Source organism: Panulirus ornatus, chromosome 50 (assembly GCF_036320965.1).
Source record: "Panulirus ornatus isolate Po-2019 chromosome 50, ASM3632096v1, whole genome shotgun sequence".
NCBI lineage: Eukaryota > Metazoa > Arthropoda > Malacostraca > Decapoda > Palinuridae > Panulirus > Panulirus ornatus.
Window position 1 is genome coordinate 12,695,548 of NC_092273.1, and position 25,701 is coordinate 12,721,248.

The 25,701-nt window shown below is 47.7% G+C and overlaps 1 protein-coding gene across 5 annotated transcripts in view; it reads left to right on the forward strand.

The window, feature by feature from the left end:
• The window catches only part of fus (epithelial splicing regulatory protein fusilli), a 308,026-nt gene that overhangs the window by 168,195 nt on the left and 114,130 nt on the right, over positions 1–25,701 (forward strand). For all 5 annotated transcript variants that reach the window (XR_011716420.1, XM_071691437.1, XM_071691438.1 and 2 more), the window contains exon 5: positions 9,368–9,422. Coding sequence is in view for 4 of the 5 variants with exons in the window: in XM_071691437.1 (XP_071547538.1) it covers positions 9,368–9,422 (55 nt within the window). In the remaining variant the exon portion in view is untranslated. The remainder of the gene's footprint in view (positions 1–9,367; positions 9,423–25,701) is intronic.

A 25,701-nucleotide genomic window follows, 5' to 3' on the forward strand; every position in this document is an offset into this window, starting at 1 on the left:
GGTGCTCTTCGTCACACAACAGACAGATAGACAGACAGGAGCGGTGGTGGCGCTCATCGTCACACACCTGACAGACAGACAGACAGAGAGGAGCGGTGGTGGCGCTCTTCGTCACCCACCTGACAGGCAGACAGACAGACAGGAGCGGTGGTGGTACTCTTCGTCACCCACCTGACAGACAGACAGACAGACAGGAGCGGTGATGGTGCTCTTCGTCACACACCTGACAGACAGACAGACAGACAGGAGCGATGGTGGTGCCCTTCGTCACTCACCTGACAGACAAACAGACAGACAGGAGCGGTGGTGCACGCAGTGTTTGCTGTTATGTGTATTGTTGAAGGCGTCGCTCTCCTCTCTTGCTCCACCCCGGGAACAATGGAGGAGTCGGCCACAATACACCCGGCTGTCCAGTGTTGAGTGTGTGTGTGTGTGTGTGTGTGTATGTGTGTGTGTGTGTGTGTGTGTGTGTGTGTGTGTGTGTGTGTGTGTGTGTGTGTGAAAAGTCAAGAGGCAGTGTGGGAGGTGTGGTGGGCGTAGGCGTGAAGAGATCACGTTCTGGGTTTGTGGGTAATTTTCTCTCGAAAACTTATTATCCAGCCACGGGAGTCTTATGCCGGCGCCGGGATCTTGTCGAGGGTTAGTTACCTGTTGTGTGTGTGTGTGTGACAGGTTGCGATTGGTTCAGCGACCCAGGTGTTTGATGACGCTCCCCCCTTTATATACTGCGGCAAATCAAGCCGCAAAGTACGTGGTCGTCCAGTGACAACATGCAGTGCCTCCCTCCCTCCCTGGCGCGGGCGGGTGTTGTGTCCGTTGCAGAGGGAAGCTACCGGGTATTCTGTGTTATACGCAGCTCCCACCGGAGGTGCTCAGCGGCGTTGGTAATCACTATGGTTGAGGATGGGAAGGCGACAGGAGGTGGCGGTGACCGTCGCTGAGGTGCCGGCTTCTGTCGACGTAGTGTGTGTGTGGCTCCTAGTATTCTATCTATATACCTTACCTGATACTCACTCTCCTGTCTGTCCCTATTCCTCCCTTTTTACCTCTCATTTATCCTTCTCTCTCTCTCTCTCTCTCTCTCTCTCTCTCTCTCTCTCTCTCTCTCTCTCTCTCTCTCTCTCTCTCTCTCACCACGTCGTGTCCTTCATGCTCTTCCAACCCTCATTCTTATACCCTCCTGTTTTACGTATGTATTCCTCATCTTTATCTTCTTGTATACATCCCTTTACCACACTCCACTTCATCATATCCTACTGTCCCATTTATTTCTCACCTCGCACCTTCACCTCTTTCACCTTTAATATTTTTACTTTTAAACTTTCACTCCATCCTTCATCTCCCCCACTCGTCCTCCTCATTCTTTTCCAGTGACATATACTTCCCTCTCTCTTCTATCTTCTCCACCCTTTCTTTCATCTCCTTGTTCTCTTATAGACCATCCTCTGTTTCGCCATATACTCTTCCATATCGTTCCATTTCATTGTTTGCTTCATACTGATCCCTCTTCAGCTTCAAATCTCCTCCTTGACAACAAGCGTCTTCAATTGGTAGCTCTTCTTATTGGTCCTCTTTCAGCCAGTTTTCCTCCTTCAGCTAGTAGTCCTTCTTCAGCTGTTGGTCTTTCTTCAGCTGTGAGTCCTCCTTCAGCTAGTAATCCTCCTTCAGCTATTGGTCTTCTTTCAGCTGTGAGTCCTCCTTCAGCTAGTAATCCTCCTTCAGCTGTTGGTCTTCCTTTAGCTGTGAGTCCTCCTTGAGCTAGTAATCCTCCTTCAGCTGTTGGTCTTCCTTTAGCTGTTGAGTCCTCCTTCTGCCGGTAGCCCTCCTTCAGTCGATGGTCCTCTTGGTCCTCCTCCTCTTCTTGGCCTCTCCGTTTCAGGAGTCGACGCGCTTGTTACGTGTGGGAGCCACGGCCCCGGCAATCGAGACGGTTCACACCGACCCTTCTCTCTAGGAGCATCAGCTGGGCTGTGGTTGCAGACACCAGCCATGTCTTAATTACCGCCAAGTGTGGGAATGGCTCCACGGTACCCGGGACTCGCCGCCACCAGGCGTACACCACAGGAATGGCTGGAGGCCCTGGGAAACTAGTTACTCATCATGGATGGAATTTGGGGAATATGTTTTATCTTTTTTTTCACACACACACACACACACACACACACACACACACACACACACACACACACACACACACACACACACACTCACACACTCGGAGGCTCGCTTGGTGTAGTGGTTAACGCTGCTGACCACGATACAAGCATGGGCAAGCCTTCGCCCCTCATCCAACCCACATGTTCATCCCCTCTCTTTGGGCTGGTCGATCGATGGCTTACCTGGGTTATATAGGCTGATGTGTGTGTGTGTGTGTGTGTGTGTGTGTGTGTGCGTGTGTGTGTGTATTCACCAGGGTGATGAAGGCGTTCTCCTCCTCCTCCCCTCCCTCCTCAAGCCACTTTCCCTTTCTCGTTCGTCAGTCCATTTCTCAATCCTCCACCATGTCGTCTCTCCTCCTTCCCTCCCTCTCTCCCTTTCCTCCCTAGTCATCGAATCATCTCGAAGTTTCGTTTTCTTTTCACGGGGTCACGAGTCAACGTGAGGGTGAGATGTTGACGCGAGACGGTTGTGAGACGTAGTTCGCGACTTCCTGACTCCCTGCGTCAGGAGTGTGTGTGTGTGTGGTGTGGTGTGTGTGTGTGTGTGTGTGGTGAGACGTCCCTCGTGTGAGTCAGCCTTGTACTTCAGCGGAAGTCAGGGAGGGGACCGCGGTCCACAGGCGGAGTGTCCCTGTGTCATTCAGTCGTTGTTCTGAAGGTGTGGTTGGTGGTCTTGGGGACTAGCATTGCAGGTATCGTACCTGGCTGGTTGGTTGGCAGTGGTGGTGTTGGTGGTAAAGTCAGCTGAGTATTACCTTTTTTTTTTTTTAGCATACGTGGTGGTGGTGGTGCTATGTAGCTCGAGGGACTGCTGTAGGGTATAAGGTCGAAGAGATGTCAGCTTGTGTTACTTCAGCAGGGAAGGTAGTGGTGGTGAGTTGGTGTCAGCTTGAGTTTGCCGTCGTGTGCCAGGTCGGGAGTGTTGTCAGCAGGAAAGGTGTTTGAGGTGGTGACGGTGTCAGTTCGATTTGCTTTTAGTATGCAAGGTCGTGGTGGTGGTGTCAGCCAGTGTTGGTATGACATACGCGTAGTGATATTTGTAATTGGCATCAGGGGCTTCGTGTTATCAGTGAAGGGTTTTCTTCTTCATACACTTGGAGCACGACGATACGACCCTTGAGCACGACGGTACGACCCTTGAGCACGATGGCAACGACCCTTGAGCACGACGATACGACCCTTGTGCACGACGATACGACCCTTGTGCACGACGATACGACACCCTTGAGAACGAAGATACGACCCTTGAGCACGATGGTACGACCCTTGTGCACGATGGTACAGGACCCGTGAGCACGACGATACGACCCTTGTGCACGACGGTACGACACCCTTGAGCACGATGGCAAGTCTCTTGGGTATGATAGCCTGGTCTTTGACCTTTACCTTTCCTGTTAGAAAAAAAAATGTTATATATCTGGTCAGACTGATGAAGAAAGTTCCACTTTTGATACATTTCATTCAATAGTCTTCAATCCTACCAACTGTGTCACCAGCTGGACAGAAGTCCATCTTTTTAAAAGTTCACCTTGAGGAACCAGATGCCTTGACATGTCCAAGACGCGACGGAGGTGCGGTGAGGTGTCCTTAGCATGAGAGTGTTAGCTTCGAAGTTAGAAGTGGAGGCACTGTAGGACCTCATCTGTTGTCCCCCCTTGGGTCCTCCTCAACAGGCCGGTGTGGAGCGAAGTGAATTATCAGCGAAATAAGTGACGACAGCAGGGCAAAGGTGCTCGAGTGTGCCTAGCAAGTTACCAGTACACTGCCTAGCAAGTTACCAGTACACTGCCTAGCAAGTTACCAGTACACTGCCTAGCAAGTTACCAGTACACTGCCCAGCAAGTTACCAGTACACTGCCTAGCAAGTTACCAGTACACTGCCTAGCAAGTTACCAGTACACTGCCCAGCAAGTCACCAGTACACTGCCCAGCAAGTTACCAGTACACTGCCCAGCAAGTCACCAGTACACAGCCTAACAAGTCACCAGTACACTGCCCAGCAAGTCACCAGTACACTGCCTAGCAGGTCACCAGTACACAGCCTAGCAAGTCACCAGTACACTGCCTAGCAAGTTACCAGTACACTGCCTAGCAAGTTACCAGTACACTGCCTAGCAAGTCACCAGTACACTGCCCAGCAAGTCACCAGTACACTGCCTAGCAAGTCACCAGTACACTGCCTAGCAAGTTACCAGTACACTGCCCAGCAAGTCACCAGTACACTGCCCAGCAAGTCACCAGTACACTGCCTAGCAAGTCACCAGTACACTGCCCAGCAAGTTACCAGTACACTGCCCAGCATGTCATCATATTCTTCACAACGAGATCGGCTGTTTAATTAATTGAAATAATGAGAAGTTCTACGCTTTAATTTTTTTTGAAGGGGTCGAACTTGGTGTGCTTGGGATATTTCTCTTCATAAAACTCTCTTGGTGGCTTGTATGAGCGGTCTTGACGGTGGGAAAGGCTAGTGAACGAAGAGCTTCGGCTACTAGATGATGCTAGCCACACTTTCATACTATACTTATTACATTTATCATAATGTAACCTCTGTTCTCTCTTCATTTCGTCCGTATCGTCCGATTGTATCGTTCTATGAAGATCATGGAACGAGAGTATCTTTTAACGCACATTTAAGTGATGTGTTAGGTGGATTCCTAGAGGGAAAGTACATTCACTGTGACTGGGTCCTTGCATCTGTATCCAGCGCGTGTCGTAAATGCGACTCGTAACTTAGGCAAATGTAGATGATAAATGTACATTTGTCATGTCTCGTGGTAGTCATTCTCGTCAGTACCCAGTATCATTACGTCTTGCTGAAAGTCCTCACTTAGCATGGAGCGAGAATGTCTCGTTGGTCATTTCGCGATGCTCACACGTTTTATTCTTCATTTCGTTAGATGTATGATGTGTTACGGTAGGTAAGTAATTCTGCAGGTCACTTATTTCGTCGCTTGACATGGGGTATACCACTTGTCTGCTGCATCCACCAATATATATTTTTATCGAGGATGTAAGACATGTGTACGTGTAGGAAGAGAGGAAAGTGATTGGTTCTCAGTGAATGTAGGTTTGCGGCAGGGGTGTGTGATGTCTCCATGGTTGTTTAATTTGTTTATGGATGGGGTTGTTAGGGAGGTAAATGCAAGAGTTTTGGAAAGAGGGGCAAGTATGAAGTCTGTTGGGGATGAGAGAGCTTGGGAAGTGAGTCAGTTGTTGTTCGCTGATGATACAGCGCTGGTGGCGGATTCATGTGAGAAACTGCAGAAGCTGGTGACGGAGTTTGGTAAAGTGTGTGGAAGAAGAAAGTTAAGAGTAAATGTGAATAAGAGCAAGGTTATTAGGTACAGTAGGGTTGAGGGTCAAGTCAATTGGGAGGTGAGTTTGAATGGTGAAAAACTGGAGGAAGTGAAGTGTTTTAGATATCTGGGAGTGGATCTGTCAGCGGATGGAACCATGGAAGCGGAAGTGGATCATAGGGTGGGGGAGGGGGCGAAAATTTTGGGAGCCTTGAAAAATGTGTGGAAGTCGAGAACATTATCCCGGAAAGCAAAAATGGGTATGTTTGAAGGAATAGTAGTTCCAACAATGTTGTATGGTTGCGAGGCGTGGGCTATGGATAGAGTTGTGCGCAGGAGGATGGATGTGCTGGAAATGAGATGTTTGAGGACAATGTGTGGTGTGAGGTGGTTTGATCGAGTAAGTAACGTAAGGGTAAGAGAGATGTGTGGAAATAAAAAGAGCGTGGTTGAGAGAGCAGAAGAGGGTGTTTTGAAATGGTTTGGGCACATGGAGAGAATGAGTGAGGAAAGATTGACCAAGAGGATATATGTGTCGGAGGTGGAGGGAACGAGGAGAAGAGGGAGACCAAATTGGAGGTGGAAAGATGGAGTGAAAAAGATTTTGTGTGATCGGGGCCTGAACATGCAGGAGGGTGAAAGGAGGGCAAGGAATAGAGTGAATTGGAGCGATGTGGTATACAGGGGTTGACGTGCTGTCAGTGGATTGAATCAAGGCATGTGAAGCGTCTGGGGTGAACCATGGAAAGCTGTGTAGGTGTGTATATTTGCGTGTATGGACGTGTGTATGTACATGTGTATGGGGGGGTTGGGCCATTTCTTTCGTCTGTTTCCTTGCGCTACCTCGCAAACGCGGGAGACAGCGACAAAGTATAAAAAAAAAAAAAAAAAAAAAAAAAAAAAAAAAATATATATATATATATATATATATATATATATATATATGTATATATATATATATATATATATATATTCTTATGAGTCCACGGGGAAAATGAAACACGATAAGTTCCCAAGTGCACTTTCGTGGAATAATTACATCATCAGGAGAGACACAAGAGAGAAATATAACAGTCATTTGATATAAAACGAAGAGACGTAGCTAGCTCCGTCTCTTCGATGTATATCAACTGACTGATATTTCTCTCTTGTGTCAACCCTGATGATGTGATTATTGCACGAAAGTGCACTTGGGACCTTATTGTGTTTCATTTTTCCCCGTGGACTCATAGGAATATATATATATATATATATATATATATATATATATATATATATATATATATATATATATATATATATATATATATATTGTTCGCCGTTTCGCGCCAGCGTCAGGAAGAGAAGAAATGGACTCATCTGCTCACATCCATTCCTTACCTGTCTGGTGCGATGCACCGCAACCAGGCTTCACATACCTCTCCTCCAGCCGCTCCACACGCCTTGGTTCAGCCCATTAAACAACACGTCATCCCCTGTATACCACATCACTCCAATTCGTTCTATCCGTTCCGCACGCCTTGCACCCTTCGTGCGCGTCCCCCCCCAAAAAAAAAAAAAAAAAAGAAAATAAGGCAACTTTCACTCCATCCTTTCACCTCTTTGGTTTCCCACACCCCATCCTTCCATTTTCTTTGACCCCCACCACCTCTGTGACATGTACACCCTCTTAGTCATCCTCCCATCACTCATCCTCTGTCATGTGTATGGAATAGATCCTTTCACCCATTAGATCCTCTTTAGACATAGTCACATTAGTGTACCGTAATTATCTGCTGGTTGATAAAACAGGCCTTTGGCATGTACGCTTATAGATACACACGTTTTTCGGAAATTCCAAACAGCACGTCATGTGTTATGAAGCCCAGGTAACGTAGCAATAAGGTAAAGTCGCCACCTGACTTTTTACGTGTTACAGGTGACTCAGAGCAACAGGTGTGAGTGGGTGGGGAGGGTTTGGGGTGGTGGTGGTGTGGAGTAGGGAGGGGGTGTAGATACATGTTGCCATCTGTTTGGTCGGTGGTTTATTGTCTGTTTGTATCTGCTGCCACGAACGGTCTTTCTGCAGACAGATTGAAGGAAGGAGGAAAAAATATATGTATATATTGTACGTCTGTGGTACGAAATACCTGGGTTTTTTTTTATCTATCCTGAAATTGAAATTGGGGGAGAGAGAAAGAAAAGAAATAGGGTGGTGGAGTAATAAGGCTAATGGTGGTGTTCGGTGTGAGGGAGGGAGGGAAGGGAGGCAGAGTGTAGTAACACTTGTAGATGATCCCACACCACACGCCAGGAGTGCCTGCCTCCCTCACACCGCCACCACCACCACATGACAGCTATTCACCCCCGGTGTGAGGCCTCGACCCCCGTCTCTCTCTCTCTCTCTCTCTCTCTCTCTCTCTCTCTCTCTCTCTCTCTCTCTCTCTCTCTCTCTCTCTCTCTCTCTCCACACACACATTTTCATTTTCCTCTCTTTTTTTGTCCTTTTTTGATCACTGTTTTATCCTAATGTATCATCCCGTTTATCATCATCTCTCAGTTAATGTTTTTACTTCGCTTCCTTTTCATTTACCTTTCCATAGTAACGAATTCAGTTATTTTTTTTTGTTTGTTGTTCTCGTACTCAGAAGAGCTGGGAGCTACGTAACCATATTTGTTTACTAGTGTGTAGTACGTGATATCTAAACCTCTGTCGTGAGTGTTATTAAACCTTAGCAGACCAGCTAATGATCATTCCCTCACTCAATAGTTTATTGTCATGCAGTGGTTGCGGAGCTTCTGTCCTTGTGTTGCTCCCATTTATTAATAAAGGAGACAGACGTCCAACGAGAGAGAGAGAGAGAGAGAGAGAGAGAGAGAGAGAGAGAGAGAGAGAGAGAGAGAGAGAGAGAGAGAGAGTTGTAGCCTTAGTTTATACATGATGTTTGGAGGCATGTTTCTAGGGAGTGACTTAAGGGGTTTCTCTGGGTTTCTGAGGTGTTGGTAAGGGGTTCTAGCGGGGGTTACGTTGAGGGAGTATGTGTTTTTTTTTTTTCGTGGGGGTTGAGGATCTGCTGTATGAGATGTGACACACACACACACACAGTGAGGTTCTGGTTGGGGGGATCATGGAACGCTTTGTGAGTCTGTTTCCTCTAGCGAACCTGTCTTTAAATCATTGCGGACCTACTGTGCTTATGGCTCGCACTCATCCTAGGCACGCCCCATCTGGAGGTCATCCTACCACTGTGACTCTGTCCCCTTCCTTATGTCTCCCTCTACACCACCTTCTTGCTCCCACCACCAGCAGAAAACACCACCACCACCACCACTTCCTCATTGTCCCTGCCGTCTATCTATCTCTCTCTTCCCCCACTCCTTCCTCCTCTTCACCTTCGTAAAGGCCATTGTAACCCCCTCATCGTTTGAATAGCCCTTCTTCTTACACCTGTCGTACGTGTCAGCAGCTGCTACATATCAGTCAGTCACGCAGGCCTTCCTTCCCTCCTACTCTCTCCCTCACTCCCTCATCTACACTGCCAGCCCTCAGCAGACCCAATTCCTCGCGGAGCCCGCGCGTGTTGCGCGCCTGACAGCGGAAGTTGTGAGCGGAAGTGGTTGGTCTTACGCACTCGAGGGTTCCGTCGCCGTCACTGTCATGTGGCTTATATATATTTTTTTTCCTGTTTCTTCTTTCTTTTTTTTTTTTTGTTGAAACTGGCGCGTCGGCTGCCTCTCCTTCAGGGGGCACAGGGAACCACGCCTGGCGGCCCTCAAGCCTACTTATACTGACGCCACGTAACTTTTCACCCCTTAGAATTTCATGTGAATTTTCAGGTTCTTCATCTTCTCTTGTGATAGATTTATTCATCCATAACGGAGCGCGTTCTGGGGTGGAGGTGTAATGACCTTGATTTCTCTTTCTTGCAGGTCACAGATTCGTCCTGCCAGAAACAGTGTTGATACGTCTAGAGCCAGGCATCTGGTGAGTAATTTTTTTTTTGCCTTCAGTCCTCATTTAGCTCGTGTGAGGAACGCATACTTGAGGGAGGAGACAAGTGTGTGTGTGTGTGTGTGTGTGTGTGTGTGTGTGTGTGTGTGTGTGTGTATGTGTAAGAAGTCTATTAAAGGATAAATCTTGGGATAAGTTGTGGGTCTGTGGACAATTTCCATTTCTCCGTGAGGAGGAGGAGGAGGAGGAGGAGGTCCGTGAGGAAGAGGAGGAGGAGGAGGAGGAGGAGGTCCGTGAGGAGGAGGAGGAGGAGGGAATGCTGGTTCTAGAATTGATGAGGATGGATCATGGGTAAGCTTCGGTCCCCCCTTCCCCCCTTCAGTGACACGTCGGAAACCTGATCACGTGCGGTGTGTTGTGGAGTGATGGGTGGTTTTTGTGGGCACGACAGCGACAGAGAGGCAGCCTAGCCTAGCCTAGCCTAGCCAGCCTCCCTCCCTCCCTCCCTCCCTCCTCCTGCAGCAGTGGCAGACGGTGGGTGTTACTGGCGCCGTCGTCGGTCCGTCACTGGTTCAGAGAGGCACCGGTGTGGCGGTGTGACGGGCTGTCGTGTGGTGGTGCTCCTCCTCCTGTTGCCGTCTCCGTTCTGTGTGGACTGTGGTGGTGGTTGTCCGTATATATATATATATATATATATATATATATATATATATATATATATATATATATATATGTGTGTGTGTGTGTGTGTGTATGTTTACCAAATGGCGTCCTAGCTTCGTCTCTTCGATGTATATCAACTGACTGTTATATTTCTCTCTTGTGTCTCCCCTAATGATGTGATTATTACACGAAAGTGCACTTGGGAACTTTTCGTGTTTCATTTTCCCCGTGGACTCATAGGAATATGTATGTATATATATGTATGTATGTATATAAGCTATCCATGATTTGCTGAGATAACAGCTTCTCGGTAATTATGTAATCACAAGACCATCTCTGTATACCTTCCATTATCTCTGCCCACAGAACTGTTTCTAAATCAACTCAAGATTTTCAGTGTAATTCTTTTAACTTTTTTTTCTTCAAAATGAAAAGAATTAGATTACCACCTTGGAAAATATGGCGTTTTTTAAGGAAGAGTTTAAGGGATATGATAGTGTCCCCAAAGTCGGCGTGGATGGGAGTAGGAGAGGAAGTTGATTGAATTTTTGATCACCACATAAAGATCGTTCAGGTCTGATGACGTGAGGTGAATTCCTCGCTCCCCTCGTGTCCAAGACCCCCACCTGTTGTACCTGTGAGGTCACAGGAGGTTGTTTGAGATCTCGGACGTCGAAAGGTGGTGTTTTACCTGTCGTGTTTGCCAGGTTCATTGTTCCACCAGTGCTGTTGTCGCCACTCCTCGTGTCTCGTGTGTGTGTGTGTGTGTGTGTGTGTGTTGTTGCTGGGGTCGTGTTGTGTGCCGTCAGAATCGTGTCTGTCTGGGGGGTCGTGTGTGATGGTTCTTGCCAAGGTGGGCTCATGTGGCCATGGTTTTGGTGGTTGCTAAGGGTCATATGTCATGTGTGTGTGTGTGTGTGTGTGTGTGTGTGTGGTACCAGGGTCGCCGCGTCTGGTGCCGAGGGTGGTTCAATAGGGTCGTTTAAGGTTGATAACACGCTTCCAGGATGTCATTACGGGATCGCACAGTGCAAGAGGGGGGGTTGTGCAGTTCGTCATGGGGCGTCTTTACTGAAAAGACTTTGTCAGAATGAACCAATATATTCGGGTTAATTCTACCGTGTGTGTGTGTGTGTGTGTGTGTGTGTGTGTGTGTGTGTGTGTGTGTGTTTTGCTGTTCATGACAGAGGCATTCGTTGTGATAGCATACTCTGAACACTTACTGTTTACATCTGTTGCTCAAGTGCTCTAGTTACCGTATTTCAGCAGACGGGGTTCTGAAAATCAAAAGGTCTAAGGCGTTTTGTTCAGGTGGTTCATTTTGATTTGGATTATGTTTTGCTATAGATTGAATTACGATGATTGGACAGAAAAGAGGTGAATTCCATATATTTTTTTTTTTACGACTAACTTTTGTTTTTAAGCGATGCAAACTATATATATATTTTTTTTCAATAGCTATCCGTCTGTCGAAACGAAAACATTACGTGGATCATTTCTTGTACCGCGCTGAAGTCTCCAGGTGGTCGTACTTCCCACACCAGGTAACTAGTGGTGGTCGTACTTCCCACGCCAGGTTCCCAGTGTTGGTCGTACTTCCCACGCCTGCTTCCATATACTAGCCTCACACCCCCCACGCCCGTCCTCCAGTACTAGCCTCACTCCCCACGCTCGTTCTCCAGTACTGGCCTTACCTCCCACGCCCGTCCTCCACCACTAGCCTCACTCCCCACGCCCGTTCTCCAGTACTGGCCTTACTCCCCACGCCCGTCCTCCACCACTAGCCTCACTCCCCACGCCCGTTCTCCAGTACTGGCCTTACTCCCCACGCCCATCCTCCACCACTAACCTCACTCCCCACGCCCGGCCTCCTGTAGTCGGCTCACTCGTCACGCCCCACGGTCGTGTATCATCCCCCAACCTTCCCACGCCCTGCGCGCGCCCACTCTCGTACAAACGCCCGTCTGGGATGCCCTTGATTCACAAGAACTGTTCTCCTCCGTAAGTTGCCATAACCTGAGACTTGCTTCTTGTGGCGTTAGTCGTCTGAACTGCTTCCGGGAACATTTCTTTTTTTTCTCTCTCCTCCTGTCAATGCGCATCGTGGGCGGGGGGTGGAGGGGGGGCTGGCAAACATCACATTACCAAGGTCAAGGATTCATACACATTCTCTCTCTCTCTCTTCTCTTCTCTTCTCTTCTCTTCTCTTCTCTTCTCTCTCTCTCTCTCTCTCTCTCTCTCTCTCTCTCTCTCTCTCTCTCTCTCTCTCTCTCTCTCTCTCTTTCACACACACACACACACACACACACACACACACGACTCATATACACAGACAGATAGACAGACAGACAGACAGACAGACACACACACACACACAGACACACACAGAGAGACAGACAGACAGACAGACTTACACACACACAGACAGACAGACAGACAGACAGACAGACAGACAGACAGACAGACAGACAGACAGACAGACAGACACACACACACACACACACACACACACACACACACACACACACACACACACACACACACACACACGTACAATGTCTTCGCATCAGCCATCATTGATCATTATTAATGGAATGAAGTCGTGCGGTCGTACATGTTTTTATCTTTCCTTTTTATTTTTTTTATAAAGAAAATGGGACTTGTAAGGTCAGACAGGATGTCTATACGCGGTTTCTACCACCACGTCCCGGGGTGTACGAGTGTCACTTCGAGGTCTATCCTAGTGAGGAATTTCGGTGTGGGTAGAACCGCTTTTCAAAAGTCTCCCCCCTTTCCCCTTCTCCTTTCCCCTTCCCCTCCCTACCCACCGCTTTTCAAAGTCACCCCCTTTCCCCTTCCCTTTTCCCTTTCCCTTCCCTCTTCCCCATCATCATCATCTTGTAGAAGCGGTAGATAATCTGAAATCCCTGAGGATCGTACGTTTATCATGACTTGCTTCAAGTTCTCTTGGCTGACGGGGGGGTGGGTGGATGTGGACGACTTTCGAAGTATAACCCCCCCCCCCAGCCTCACGGATCCACACACACACACACACACACACACACACACACACACACACACACACACACGAAAGTTTCCCATCCTACGTCAGCCATCCCCCCCCCATTTCCCCCCCTCTCCCCACGGCTTGTGTGCTCTCTCTCTCTCTCTCTCTCTCTCTCTCTCTCTCTCTCTCTCTCTCTCTCTGAGTGTGTGTGTGTGTGTGTGTGTGTGTGTGTGTGTGTGTGTGTGTGTGTGTGTGTGTGTGTGTGTGTGTGTTTCTGTGTGTGGCTGCTGCTGTTGCTGCTGCTGGTGGCGGACCCAAGTGTGGTGGGTCGGGAGAGCGGTCCCTTCTCCCACGGGTGGAGGAGCAGAGCTGCAGGAAAAACTTGTCCTGGGTCAGCTGTGTGGTCCGTCGCCACACACACACACACACACACACACACACACACACACACACACACACACACACACACACACACACAAACACTCTCCTCAGCCCCACCGACGCTGTCACCTCGATTCGCCCACAGGAAACCGTATGCCTCGGTAGACGCCGTGATTTCGTGACCTGTTCGCTTCTGGCGACCGGGTTCGTGGGTTGGTTTTGGGTATTGTGGAGGTGGTCCTGGTTGTAGTGCGGTTGTAGACTTATGGAATTGTGTGTGTGTGTGTGTGGGTGTGGGTATGTGTGTGGCGACCAGCACCGTCACTTTCCCCTCACTCTAACCACACACAAGCTCCTCCTCCAGCCTCCTCTCCCTTCCTATCCTACAGTGTCGCCTGCTTGTCCTCGTCTCTCTCGTATGCTAATCCTCACCCCTCCTTTACTGCTGCTATCCTCACCCCGTTGTCTCTCTTGCTATCCTCACCCGTCCGTTATTCTATCCTCAGTACCCACCTATTGCTCTCCCTCGCCTCTCCATTCCCTCGTGTCCTCTCCACCTGCCTCCTCCCGCAGCCCAGGTCACGACCAGGTTATGCTGGCGTGTTGCATCCAGGAAGTGGTACAGGTAACCAGAGCGTCGGCTGAAGCCGGGGTCGCATAACCTGGCTTCAGGAGGATGGCTGGAGTACCTCATGGTTGTCCCTCCTTCCTCCTGGTGTACCTCATGGTTGTCCCTCCTTCCTCCTGGTGTACCTCATGGTTGTCCCTCCTTCCTCCTGGTGTACCTCATGGTTGCCCCTCCTTCCTCCTGCTGTACCTCATGGTTGTCCCTCCTTCCTCCTGGTGTACCTCATGGTTGCCCCTCCTTCCTCCTGGTGTACCTCATGGTGCCCTACTCTTCCTCCTCTACAGGGGGTACCTCATGACGTCTCACTGCCTCTGGAGGTTCATCCTGGTGCCCCACTATACTCATGGGGCACTTCATAGTGCCCCTTCGTCCTCCAGGGGCACCTTATGATGTACCTTCCCCCCCGGGTTCCTCATGGTACCCCACTCTCCCTCTAGGGTACTTCCTAGTACCCCTCCCTCTTGGGGTACTCCTTCGGTACCTCGTACCCTCCATCTAGAGTTCCTTGTGATACCTCTCCTCCCTCTTTCTAGGGTACCTTGTGGTGCCCCCTTTTCCATCTCTCTGGGCTGTCGCTTGGTGATGGTGCCCCCTTCCCTCCCTCCCTCCCTCTGGCTCCTCGTAGAGTTAGTTTTTCCATATCGAATTATCCTTCGACGATGGAGATTAACGTGCCGGCTCCTCCTCCTCCTCCTCCTTCCTTCTCTTCACTCCTCCTCCTCCTCCTTCCTTCTCTTCCCTTCACATCCTCCTCCTCCTCCTCCCCCTCTCCCTTCTCTTTCCTGCTCCACCACCTCCTCCTCCTCCTCTTGAGCTCTGTTGTCTCCTTTTACTTATCATTGGCATGTAATTCTCTCTCTCTCTCTCTCTCTCTCTCTCTCTCTCTCTCTCTCTCTCTCTCTCTCTCTCTCTCTCTCTCTCTCTCTCTCTCATATACTTGCTCGCCCGGTTCAGTCAGTTGATAGTTCGTCGCCCCCCGTGTGCCATATCACTCCAGTTCCATCTGTCCCCATGCACTTTTCTCACCCAAACGCACGTTCAGGTATTGAGCACTCAAGATGTTTTGTTTATATATATATATATATATATATATATATATATATATATATATATATATATATATATATATATATATATATATATATATAATTTTTTTCATACTTCGCCATTTCCCGCGTTAGCGAGGTAGCGTTAAGAACAGAGGACTGAGCCTTTGAGGGAATACCCTCATTTGGCCCCCTTCTCTGTTCCTTCCTTTGGAAAATTAAAAACGGGAGGGGAGGATTTTCAGCTCCCCGCTCCCTCCCCTTTTAGCTGCCTTCTACGACACGCAGGGAATACGTGGGAAGTATTCTTTCTCCCCTATCCCCATGGATATATATACATTATTTGTATATATATATATATATATATATATATATATATATATATATATATATATATATATATATATTTATATATATATATTCAAGAATCTTTTCATATTCTATGCACAAAGGATTCTTACATGATAGATATACTTGTGCGTAGGATACTTGCGTAGATAGGCGTACACGGGAAGATTAAATAGAATGATTTCTGAAATATCCGGGATGTTGATGATGATGTAGAAATTAAGGGCAGCAGTGGCGTAAAGGGAGGAGGGGGTTTTGTCACTTCATGTGCGGCGAGGTGGCGACGGGAATGAATAAAGGCAGCAGTAAGGCTTGCCTACATGCCGACCTTCGAACCCTGGAGATTTGGACGCAACCATCCAGTCACTGACACAGTCCCTAACTGGACAGTTATTCTTCCGTCGATAGGTTTACTGCAGGAGATTGACCGTGTATGCCAACACATTACCGCTGGAACAGGATCGGTTCGTTCGCTTAACTCGTCTGTCCCTGGACGAATTACCACATTACATCCTCTTGGTCTCGAAAACCCACTCATGACTTAGATATAACGTAGGATGGGTTCAGTTCGTTTTGCACTATAGGGTTTAAGTTTGATTTAACGTAGGATGGGTTCAGTTCGTTTTACACTATAGGGTTTAAGTTTGATTTAACGTAGGATGGGTTCAGTTCGTTTTACACTATAGGGTTTAAGTTTGATATAACGTAGGATGGGTTCAGTTCGTTTTACACTATAGGGTTTAAGTTTGATATTAACGTAGGATGGGTTCAGTTCGTTTTACTCTATAGGGTTTTACGTTATTGGAGAGAAACATTGTGGGCATGTTCAGAATCCACGAGGCGACATTGGAGCCATCACTGATACACGGAAGCAGTCTGGTGTGTGTGTGTGTGTGAGTGTGTGTGTGTGTGAGTGTGTGTGTGGGGCTTGCAGTTTTTCTGCTGGGGGTTTGAGGATGGCGGTTCAGCGACCACTCTCCGTGGTACACACGGGACTCTGCTCTTGAGCATGTAGGCGGCTGGGAGACCTCAATTGGGGGGGGATCCCTCAGTGGTGGGGGGGCGTCGGACGCATTTTTTTTTTTCTTTTTTTGAGTTACGGACCTCCTCAGGTCACTCCCCAGTCATGTTTGACCTCCCTGGGCAGCTCCCGGGGTTGAAACTCGTGCTTGTAGATAACTAAGGAACGAGAGGAAGGGGATGCATATTACATGGGTAGCAGCTCCTCCTACTCCTCCTCCTCCTCCTCCTCATCCCAGCGTGTGTCTCGTGTGTGGCTGTGATGTGGCCGGTGAGGGGTAAGAGGAAGGTTTGAGGTGCCGGTGTTTCAACAGGGTTGGCTGGCGGAGGCACGTAGGTAGTTGTGGGAGGAGTGTGTGTGTGTGTGTGTGTGTGTGTGTGTGTGTGTGTGTGTGTGTGTGTGTGTGGATGCCTGAGGCGAACACCAGCTCCTCGACCTGCTGCCTCTACAGGGGTTGTGCTGCTGCTGCTCCTGTTGTTGCTGTTGTGGCGAACCTTGCTGTCACTTCTATTACTACTACTACTACAACTACTACTACTACTACAACTACTACTACAACTACTACTACTACTACAGCTACGTAATTGTAGTGATGGTCTTCCTGTAGGGGACCCTGGAAATTTATCCAGGGTTGTGCTGATGGTCCTGTTATTGTAGACAACCTCATTCCTCCAACTGGGTTGTGGTCGTGGCTCGTGTAGAGAACCTCGCCACTCCTCTGTGGTTGTGGTCATGGCTATTGTAGAGAACCTGTCAACTCCTCCTGGGTTGATGTGGCTGTCTTCCACCATGACGTTTATGCTCCTGTTGCCGCTCCTGTTGCTGTTCCTGTTGCCGCTCCTGTTGCTACTCCTGTTGAGGTTTCATCGCCATGGGTATCGTTGTTGTACGTACTGTTAGAATTTAGGTTACTGACGTTGTCTCTGTCATGAATTCAAGGGATGGGCCGGTACGACGTAGGATATGTGAATTGGGAGGCAACCAGAACCGGTCATGAGCACCAGCTGTTCCACGACGTCATATAGAGAGCTGGTCGGGAGCACCAGCTGTTCGGTGTCGTCATGCAGAGAGCTGGTCAAGCCAGGCTTACCATCTGTTCCACGCCTTTCGTTGTATTCGAGTGTGACGAGTTACATACACGACTCTTATAACGAATGACGTAGCAGTGCTCGGGGAGAAGATTCACTCGTTGTATTATAACTTCACAGACATGCATAGTTGGACCTGGAAAGGAAACTGGCGGTGTATCAAATGCACTGGAGTTCCAGACTGACAGTGTAACTAGAGACTCTCCTTAAAACTAGCCTGGGATGGCCTCAGACACACTATATCTTCCAGTGTATATTTCGCGTAAGGCAAAACACACACACCTCCTACTCCTTCTCTTCCTCCTCCTCCTCCTCCTCCTCCTCTTCTTCCCGACGTCCGGCAGTACGAGGGAAGCATCGCAAAAGGCCTCAGACACACTATATCTCCTAATGTATATTTCGCGTAAGGCAACGCACACACACACCTCCTATTCCTTCTCTTCCTCCTCCTCCTCCTCTTCTTCCCGACGTCCGGCAGTACGAGGGAAGCATCGCAAAGCACACAGGTATTGTAGATCTTCTCTCGTCTGGAGTGATGTGACTAGGCAGGCACAGGCACATAACAGGACCTGCCGCCGCCGCAGGCACCACCACCACCACGCCTGCTTGCCTACCTGCTCGACCCTCTAGCAGACCTGTCTGTCCGCAGCAGCTTTCAGTGTACGGTTCTTTGAAGAGGAGACACAACCCCACTCCTAAATTAGGAGTTAATGTGATTGTTTACAGACCCTTCTTCCTTTTTTTTCTCTTTGTTTCCAGAAGGGTTGGGGCTCGCTAACGTTCAGGATATTTAAGTGGCTTTGAATGAGGGAACATTTGCATGATGGGGGGGGGACGCCTCGCCTTGCGAGGAGTAGGAGGAGAAAGGAGTCGTTTGAATTGTATGGGGGAGGGAGAGACGAGGCGCAGGAGGTGGGAAGGAGGCGACGCCACACTGGAAAATAGTTCTGTTTCAGTCAGGCTAAGAAACTGACAGTCGTATCTGAAGTTCGACGTGCGCTTTATATTTTTTTTTTTTTTTTGATGTCTTGTGTAGAGAGCTGAGGAAGACAGTATGTAGGAGATGTCGAGGAGGTAGTTATGTTGTTGGAATGAGAATAGAGGATGGGAGAAGGAGAGGATCTTGAGACGAAGGGGTGAGCGACACCATCCCTAGACCTGGTTGGCTCAAGGAGGTGATGTGATGAATATATTTGTCTGTTGTGGGGAGTGAGTTTTACAATCATGTCACCCCATTTCATAACCATATATATATATATATATATATATATATATATATATATATATATATATATATATATATATATATATATATATATATTTATGTACCATTGTCTTTATTCCTCTGTATTTTTATCTCTATCGCACACTCACGCACGCACCTAGTACAAGTCCAGGTGCCCATTCTTCGACCAGTCCCAGAGGGGAGGATGAACAGCTGGGATTTGGCTATGTTTCGACTTACGCGCCCAGGGCTCGAACCCGGGCGGGCCCGTGCTTGAACCATGGTCAGCGTAGCTAACCACTACACCGCAGAAGAGCGTGGTAAGGTGTATGTGTACAGGGAGGGGAGGGGGATTGGGTGATGCAAGTGTTTCGGGGGATGTCGTAAACAAGGGGGCCGACTTCACTGTTACCATAGGTAAATACTTAACATTTGGACTTCCTTGTTTACACTTGGTCTCTCGTGTTGGTCCCACCTCCTCCCCCCGTTTTCTCTCGTCGTGTTTGTTCGATATAGAAAATAAAACTTTTTTTTTTTTCTCAAAGGAATTTTCTATATTACAACAGACATGACCAGTTTTGGCAAGTATTCTGTTATTTTTTGGGGGGGGGTCGGTTTTTTGGGTGGGAGGAAGCTGGAAAATACGTGTTCGCACGTGTGTACTTCATCTGAAAGCAAAAGGATGTGATACAAGGTGTGTGTGTGTGTGTGTGTGTGTGTGTGTGTGTGTGTGTGTGTGTGTGTGTGTGTCTCAAACCCAGGTTCATGGAACTCAAAATCATGAAAGAAAAATCCCGAGCCACGTTTCATACCATCACGGCCTGAGAGAGAGAGAGAGAGAGAGAGAGAGAGAGAGAGAGAGAAGAGAGAGAGAGAGAGAGAGAGAGAGAGTCGTTGGGAGCCGAAAACAGACTTAATTTTTACGAATGTCGTAAGTTGCAGTCACGGACGAAATTCCTGCTCAGGTGCTGTGGAATTTTTTTCTTTCAATGGAGCACAGACTTTGGGACGAACGAACAGAAGAAATGAGCACAGACTTTGGGACGAACGAACAGAAGAAATGAGCACAGACTTTGGGACGAACGAACAGAAGAAATGAGCACAGACTTTGGGACGAACGAACAGAAGAAATGAGCACAGACTTTGAGACGAACAGGCGAAAGAAACCTTGAATGCTTCGGTTTGAGAATTTTAGCCTCCGATTTAGTAGCAGATGGAACCCACGTCTCTATGAGTGTGTCTGGAGGACTGAGAGTCGTGTCTGTCTGCAATGGTATCTGATTCTAAAACTTGCGACTCGCGTCCATATAGAGCCTCTCCTGTGGCACTCAGTCCTGCGTTGTAGGATTATGCCAAGAAACAAAAGAGATTTTGAATGCATTGCTTACTTGAAATTGCCCAACGGAGACGAGCTGGACAGCAAGATGGGAGATTCCTATATTTAACCTCGCGATCATAAGTTCTTCTCTTCGTGGCGCGTAGTGGTTAACACAGGAGGTCAGTTTAGACACACGGGACTCGAGGGGTAGCCATTTATAACCCCAATCTTGCCTTCTATGGTTCATTTTATTAGTAGACGATTAATAGACATTAGTCACTTGATTCCATCCAACCATCTCCCTTGTCCTCTGCAGACGCCAACCCGGTTCGTTCATTCAAGAAAATTTGGGTAAACCTTTGCCATCAGATCCCTCGGTGGAGTGTTGTGGTGTGGGAGGAAGTAGAGGAGGAGGAGGAGCCGCCGTCTCCTCTTCTTCCTCCTCCTCCTCCTCCTCCTCCTCCTCCGCCTCGGGGACCGTTGTTGCTACATCTATGGCTGGTGCCGGGGGACCTCGCACCGCCGCTGGAGGCTGCCCTCCCTCCTCCTTACCTGTTCCGTCCCATCTGTGCGGCTCGCGTAGTAGCCGGGAGGAGCAGCATATCGTATAGGAGAGTGTCCATTATTGCCTTCCCTGCATACCTGACTGGTCATCCGATGTGGGGGGAGAAGGTTGGGTTATACCTTATTGTCGGATGTCGCTATATTACATACCCCTCCTCCTCCTCCTCCTCCTCTCTCCTCCTCTTCCTCTTCCTCTTCCACTCCCTCCATCCCTCATACATACCCCCCTCCCCCTTTTCCCCCCCACGACCTGACCACTGTTGTTGCCGCTCGCTCGCTCTCCGCCCTCCCTCCCTCCCTCTCTTCAGAACCCGGAGGGAGAGGTGTGGTCGGGTGAACGAACTCTCGGTTTAATTCACGCCCGCGGCCACGCCCACAGCCACGCCCACTTGGAGCAGCGCTGCTACCCACTACCACCCCCCCTCCTCCACACCGACTCACTCCCTCCCTTCCCCCCCACTACGTGCTCTGGCAAGAGGCAGCCCACTTCATATATATATATATATATATATATATATATATATATATATATATATATATATATATATATATATGCTGTAGAGATTTTCGACTTGCCTTGAAAACTCGCACGTCTTTCTTTGGAGGACCAAAGTTGTAGTTTGTGATGTATAGTGGTCAAGGGTCACTACGAAGGTTGAGGTAGGACGACGTGCGTGAGTAGTAGTAGTGATAGTAGTAGCAGTAGTAGTGGTAGTAGTAGCAGTAGTAGTGTAGTAGTAGTGATAGTAGTAGTAGTAGTAGTAAAGGTAGTAGTAGTAGTAGTAGTGGTAGAGTAGCAGTAGTAGTGGTAGTAGTAGCAGTAGTAGTGTAGTAGTAGTGATAGTAGTAGTAGTAGTAGTAAAGGTAGTAGTAGTAGTAGTGATAGTAGTAGCAGTAGTAGTGGTAGTAGTAGCAGTAGTAGTGTAGTAGTAGTGGTAGTAGTAGTAGTAGTAGTAAAGGTAGTAGTAGTAGTAGTGGTAGAGTAGCAGTAGTAGTGTAGTAGTAGTAGTAGTTGTGGTAGCAGTAGTGGTAGTAGTAGTGGTGGTAGTAATAGCAGTAGTAGAAGTAGTGGTAGTAAGGGTAGTAGTAGTAGTAGTGGTAGTAGTAGTGGTAGTAATAGTGGTAGTAGTAGTAGCAGTAGTAGTAGTAGTATTAGTAGTAGTAAGGGTAGAAGCAGTAGTAGTAGTAGTAGTAGTAGTAGTGGTAGTAGTAGTAGCAGTAGTAGTAGTAGTATTAGTAGTAGTAAGGGTAGAAGTAGTAGTAGTAGTAGTAATAGTAGTAGTGGTAATAGTACGGGTATTTACCTCACAGTACGTGCGGTGAGGGTTGAAGCTGCTACGCGTGTGCTAGACTCCCTCCAACACTTAGCGATTGTCACTGTACACCTCAGTAGCAACTCCTTTTGCTTCGTGATCGCATGTGTGAACAAACCCTCCCACCCTCCCCTTTTTTGGGGGGGTTGGAGTTGTTCCTCCTAGGCGGGTTTCCAGCAGACTCCAGACCCCCATTTCCCCCCATTTCCCCCCCTTTTCCCCCCTCAAGGGTGTGCCACAGGTGACCCGCCTGGAATATACAAAAGGCATGTGTGTGTGTGTGTGTGTGTGTGTGTGTGTGTGTGTGTGTGTGTCAGTGCTGTGAATTCTGTGTGTGGGATTTTACGTGCTGTGATAAAGACTGGGTCGAATCTTGACGACTGAATGAAGTATGGGAAGATGTATGTATTATTTTTTTGAATTTTCCATTACGAAAACTATTTTTTTTTTATTACATTACGACAACTATCCTTTTTTTCCATTTTTTTTTTTATTCTATGGTTTGTTTTATTGTATTTGGTACAAAAAGGATAATTTATTTTGTTTGATAACGCACTCACGATGAACAGTGGTCTGGTGTAAGCTTAACACATGAGAGAGAGGAGTGTAGCCTCCGTATTCTAGACGGATGGACAACTGAAATTAGGGAAAATGTTGCCCACGCAAGGTGGCAACCTCACCATCTGTTCCAAATGAAGAAGATGAGGCAAAAAAAAAAATAAAGGACGATAATTGCTACAGCCAGTCCCCTTTCTCTCTCTCTCTCTCTCTCTCTCTCTCTCTCTCTCTCTCTCTCTCTCTCTCTCTCTCTCTCTCTCTCTCTCTCCCTCCCCCCTAGTCAACCCTCCTTGGAAGTGCCAGGCCAGTTTCCAGAACTCGATGGGGAGGGGAGGGGAGAGGTAGGGTAGGAGGCTGAGGGAGGAGGGAGAGGAGGGAAGGGGGTGTTGGGGAGGGGGGAGGGTGGGGCGCTGAGGGGGGGGGGGTGTATATAGATGTAGGATTAATAGCTGACGTTGGGGTCGTCCCGGTGTGTAGAGGGGGGTGGGGGGGTGGGTTTGACGGGGGGGGGAGACGGATTGTGGGGGGGTGTGATGGTTTAGGTGGGGAGAGGAGGGGGAAGGGGGGGGGGCAATGTGGCGGCAAGGGGAGGTGGGTGTTTGGGGAGGAAGAAGGAGGAGGAGGAGGGACCGGTATTGCAGGAGTGGGTTGCCCTCAGTGTTGATGGCCCTCACCACCACCACAACACACACACACACACACACACACACGACCATCATTGTCCCTCTCTGTCGACCAGAGAAGAGTCAGTCAGTCTCATCCCAGTCTTAATCGTATTTAATCCCATCCCAATCCTAACCAGTCCCTACTAAAATCCCCCCCAAACCCATTCCGATTCGACTGATCCTCATTTAACCAACCGAGATGGACGCAGACCAAGGCGTGGGTTTTCTATACTCCCGCCATTGCTCTATCCACGCCCCCTCGTTTGGCCTGTAAACGTGGATGGTTTCGTATTCTAAAGTCGGCAGAATAACGCCTCTTCAACCCAGGTTTAAAGTCGGCAAAACATGTTTACCAAATGGCGTCCTAGCTTCGTCTCTTTGATGTACATCAACTGACTTATATTTCTCTCTTGTGTCTCCCCTGATGATGTGATTATTACACGAAAGTGCACTTGGGAACTTTTCGTGTTTCATTTTCCCCGTGGACTCATAGGGATATCTTGATCACGAGCAAAATTGTGATCCTTTCCAGTATATATATGTATATCATGGTTAAGCCACGCTTGGCTACCCATATGTTAACCTCCCATCCCCAAGGCGTTTATTAAGAGGAGGAGGAGGAGGAGGAGGGGTTATGTGTACTGGCCAAGTGCATGACTGTATTCCCATGACGAATCTTATTCGCCACCTTTTGAGGTTTCTCTGCGCTGCGGTCGGCAGCTCTTGTGTAGGTAGCGTGTCGAGGTCATAGGGTTAAGAGTCGAGGTCGTGACCCCGTGACTCCTCCCCCTCCCCCTTGGCGCCGTCCCCCCCCCCCCCGTCAAGATTAAATACCCCAGTCTGGTAACCCACCCCCACCTACCTTTTGGTATGATGGGGTATCCGTGGTAACTTTTTTCTGGTATAGCAAGTGGTATTCCTCTTTAGGAGGTCTTATCAGGACACGAAGGCTTGGGATGATGTCTTCTTAATTATTCCTCTGCACTGTGTAAGACTTGTGTATAAACGTACATATGTAATGACATACGTACATATGTATGTGTGTATGCCCCTGGACTGAACCAGGGCACGTGAAGTGGGAAGGAGGGAAGCTATGGGAAGGTATATAGGGCCTGGTTGTGGAGAGGGAGCTGTGGTTTCGGTGCATTGCGCATGACGGCTAGAGAACGACACGTGAACGAATGAAGGCTTTACTTCGTGTGTTCCGGGCGCTGCCTCGCTAACGCATGAAACGGCGTGCAAAGTATGAAGGTAAAGATATCTCTGTGTATAGTTCCATTGAGGCGAGGTTTCCAATATCTACAAGAGATTTAGTGATATATATATATATATATATATATATAGGAATGGTATATACAATATTGTCTCGACTATTATATTGTGATGCACCAGGTTAAATAAGTCTAGTTGTTTTCTTATGCAGTAGATTTTTTAATGTTCATTAAAGAAATTATATTGGTTTCTTTCTCTGTGTACAAACTATATGTGAGCTACTCAGGTTTTTCAGTCAGGATTACCGATCACAATTTTAAGAGATGTACATTTTTGTATAAACCTGTACGTTAGAGAAAACAATACCTCCACCCATTTGCAATGCTCATAGTAAGTTGTTAGCTCATTATCACAAGAGTAAAAGATTAATAACATTACTTGTACAATAGAAAATCTTTACTTGGAAGGATAGCAGGTTATAGAAATAATATGCGGTATATGAAGCTGGGTAATACTTCCCACGTATTCCCTGCGTGTCGTAGAAGGCGACTAAAAGGGGAGGGAGCGGGGGGCTGGAAATCCTCCCCTCTCGTTTTTTTTTAATTTTCCAAAAGAGGGAACAGAGAATTGGGCCAGGTGAGGGTATTCCCTCAAAGGCCCAGTCCTCTGTTCTTAATGCTACCTCGCTAACGCGGGAAATGGCGAATAGTTTAAAAGAAAGAAAAAAGAAATATATATATATATATATATATATATATATATATATATATATATATATATATATATATGTTTGTGTGTGTGTGTGTGTATGTGTTTCTTGTAAAACGTGCACTTGAGGTGCTTTATGTATCCACGACGAACCGATTGCAAGGAAGACATCAGACCTTAACAAGATGTCTTCTTATCCCCCTTTTGAGGCGTCGTGTGGCACAGATATATGTGCCTTGTTCCCATAGAGTTGATCCTAGTTCTCATAATCCTTTTGTAAGGTCATTATACAACATGGTCAGAATGCTTTCGGTGTCATGTGGTGTGTGTTATATATATATATATATATATATATATATATATATATATATATATATATTCCTATGAGTCCACGGGGAAAATGAAACACGATAAGTTCCCCAAGTGCAATTTCGTGTAATAATCGCATCATCAGGGGAGACACAAGAGAGAAATGTAAGTCAGTTGATATACATCGAAGAGACAAAGCTAGGGGCATATATATATATATATATATATATATATATATATATATATATATATATATAT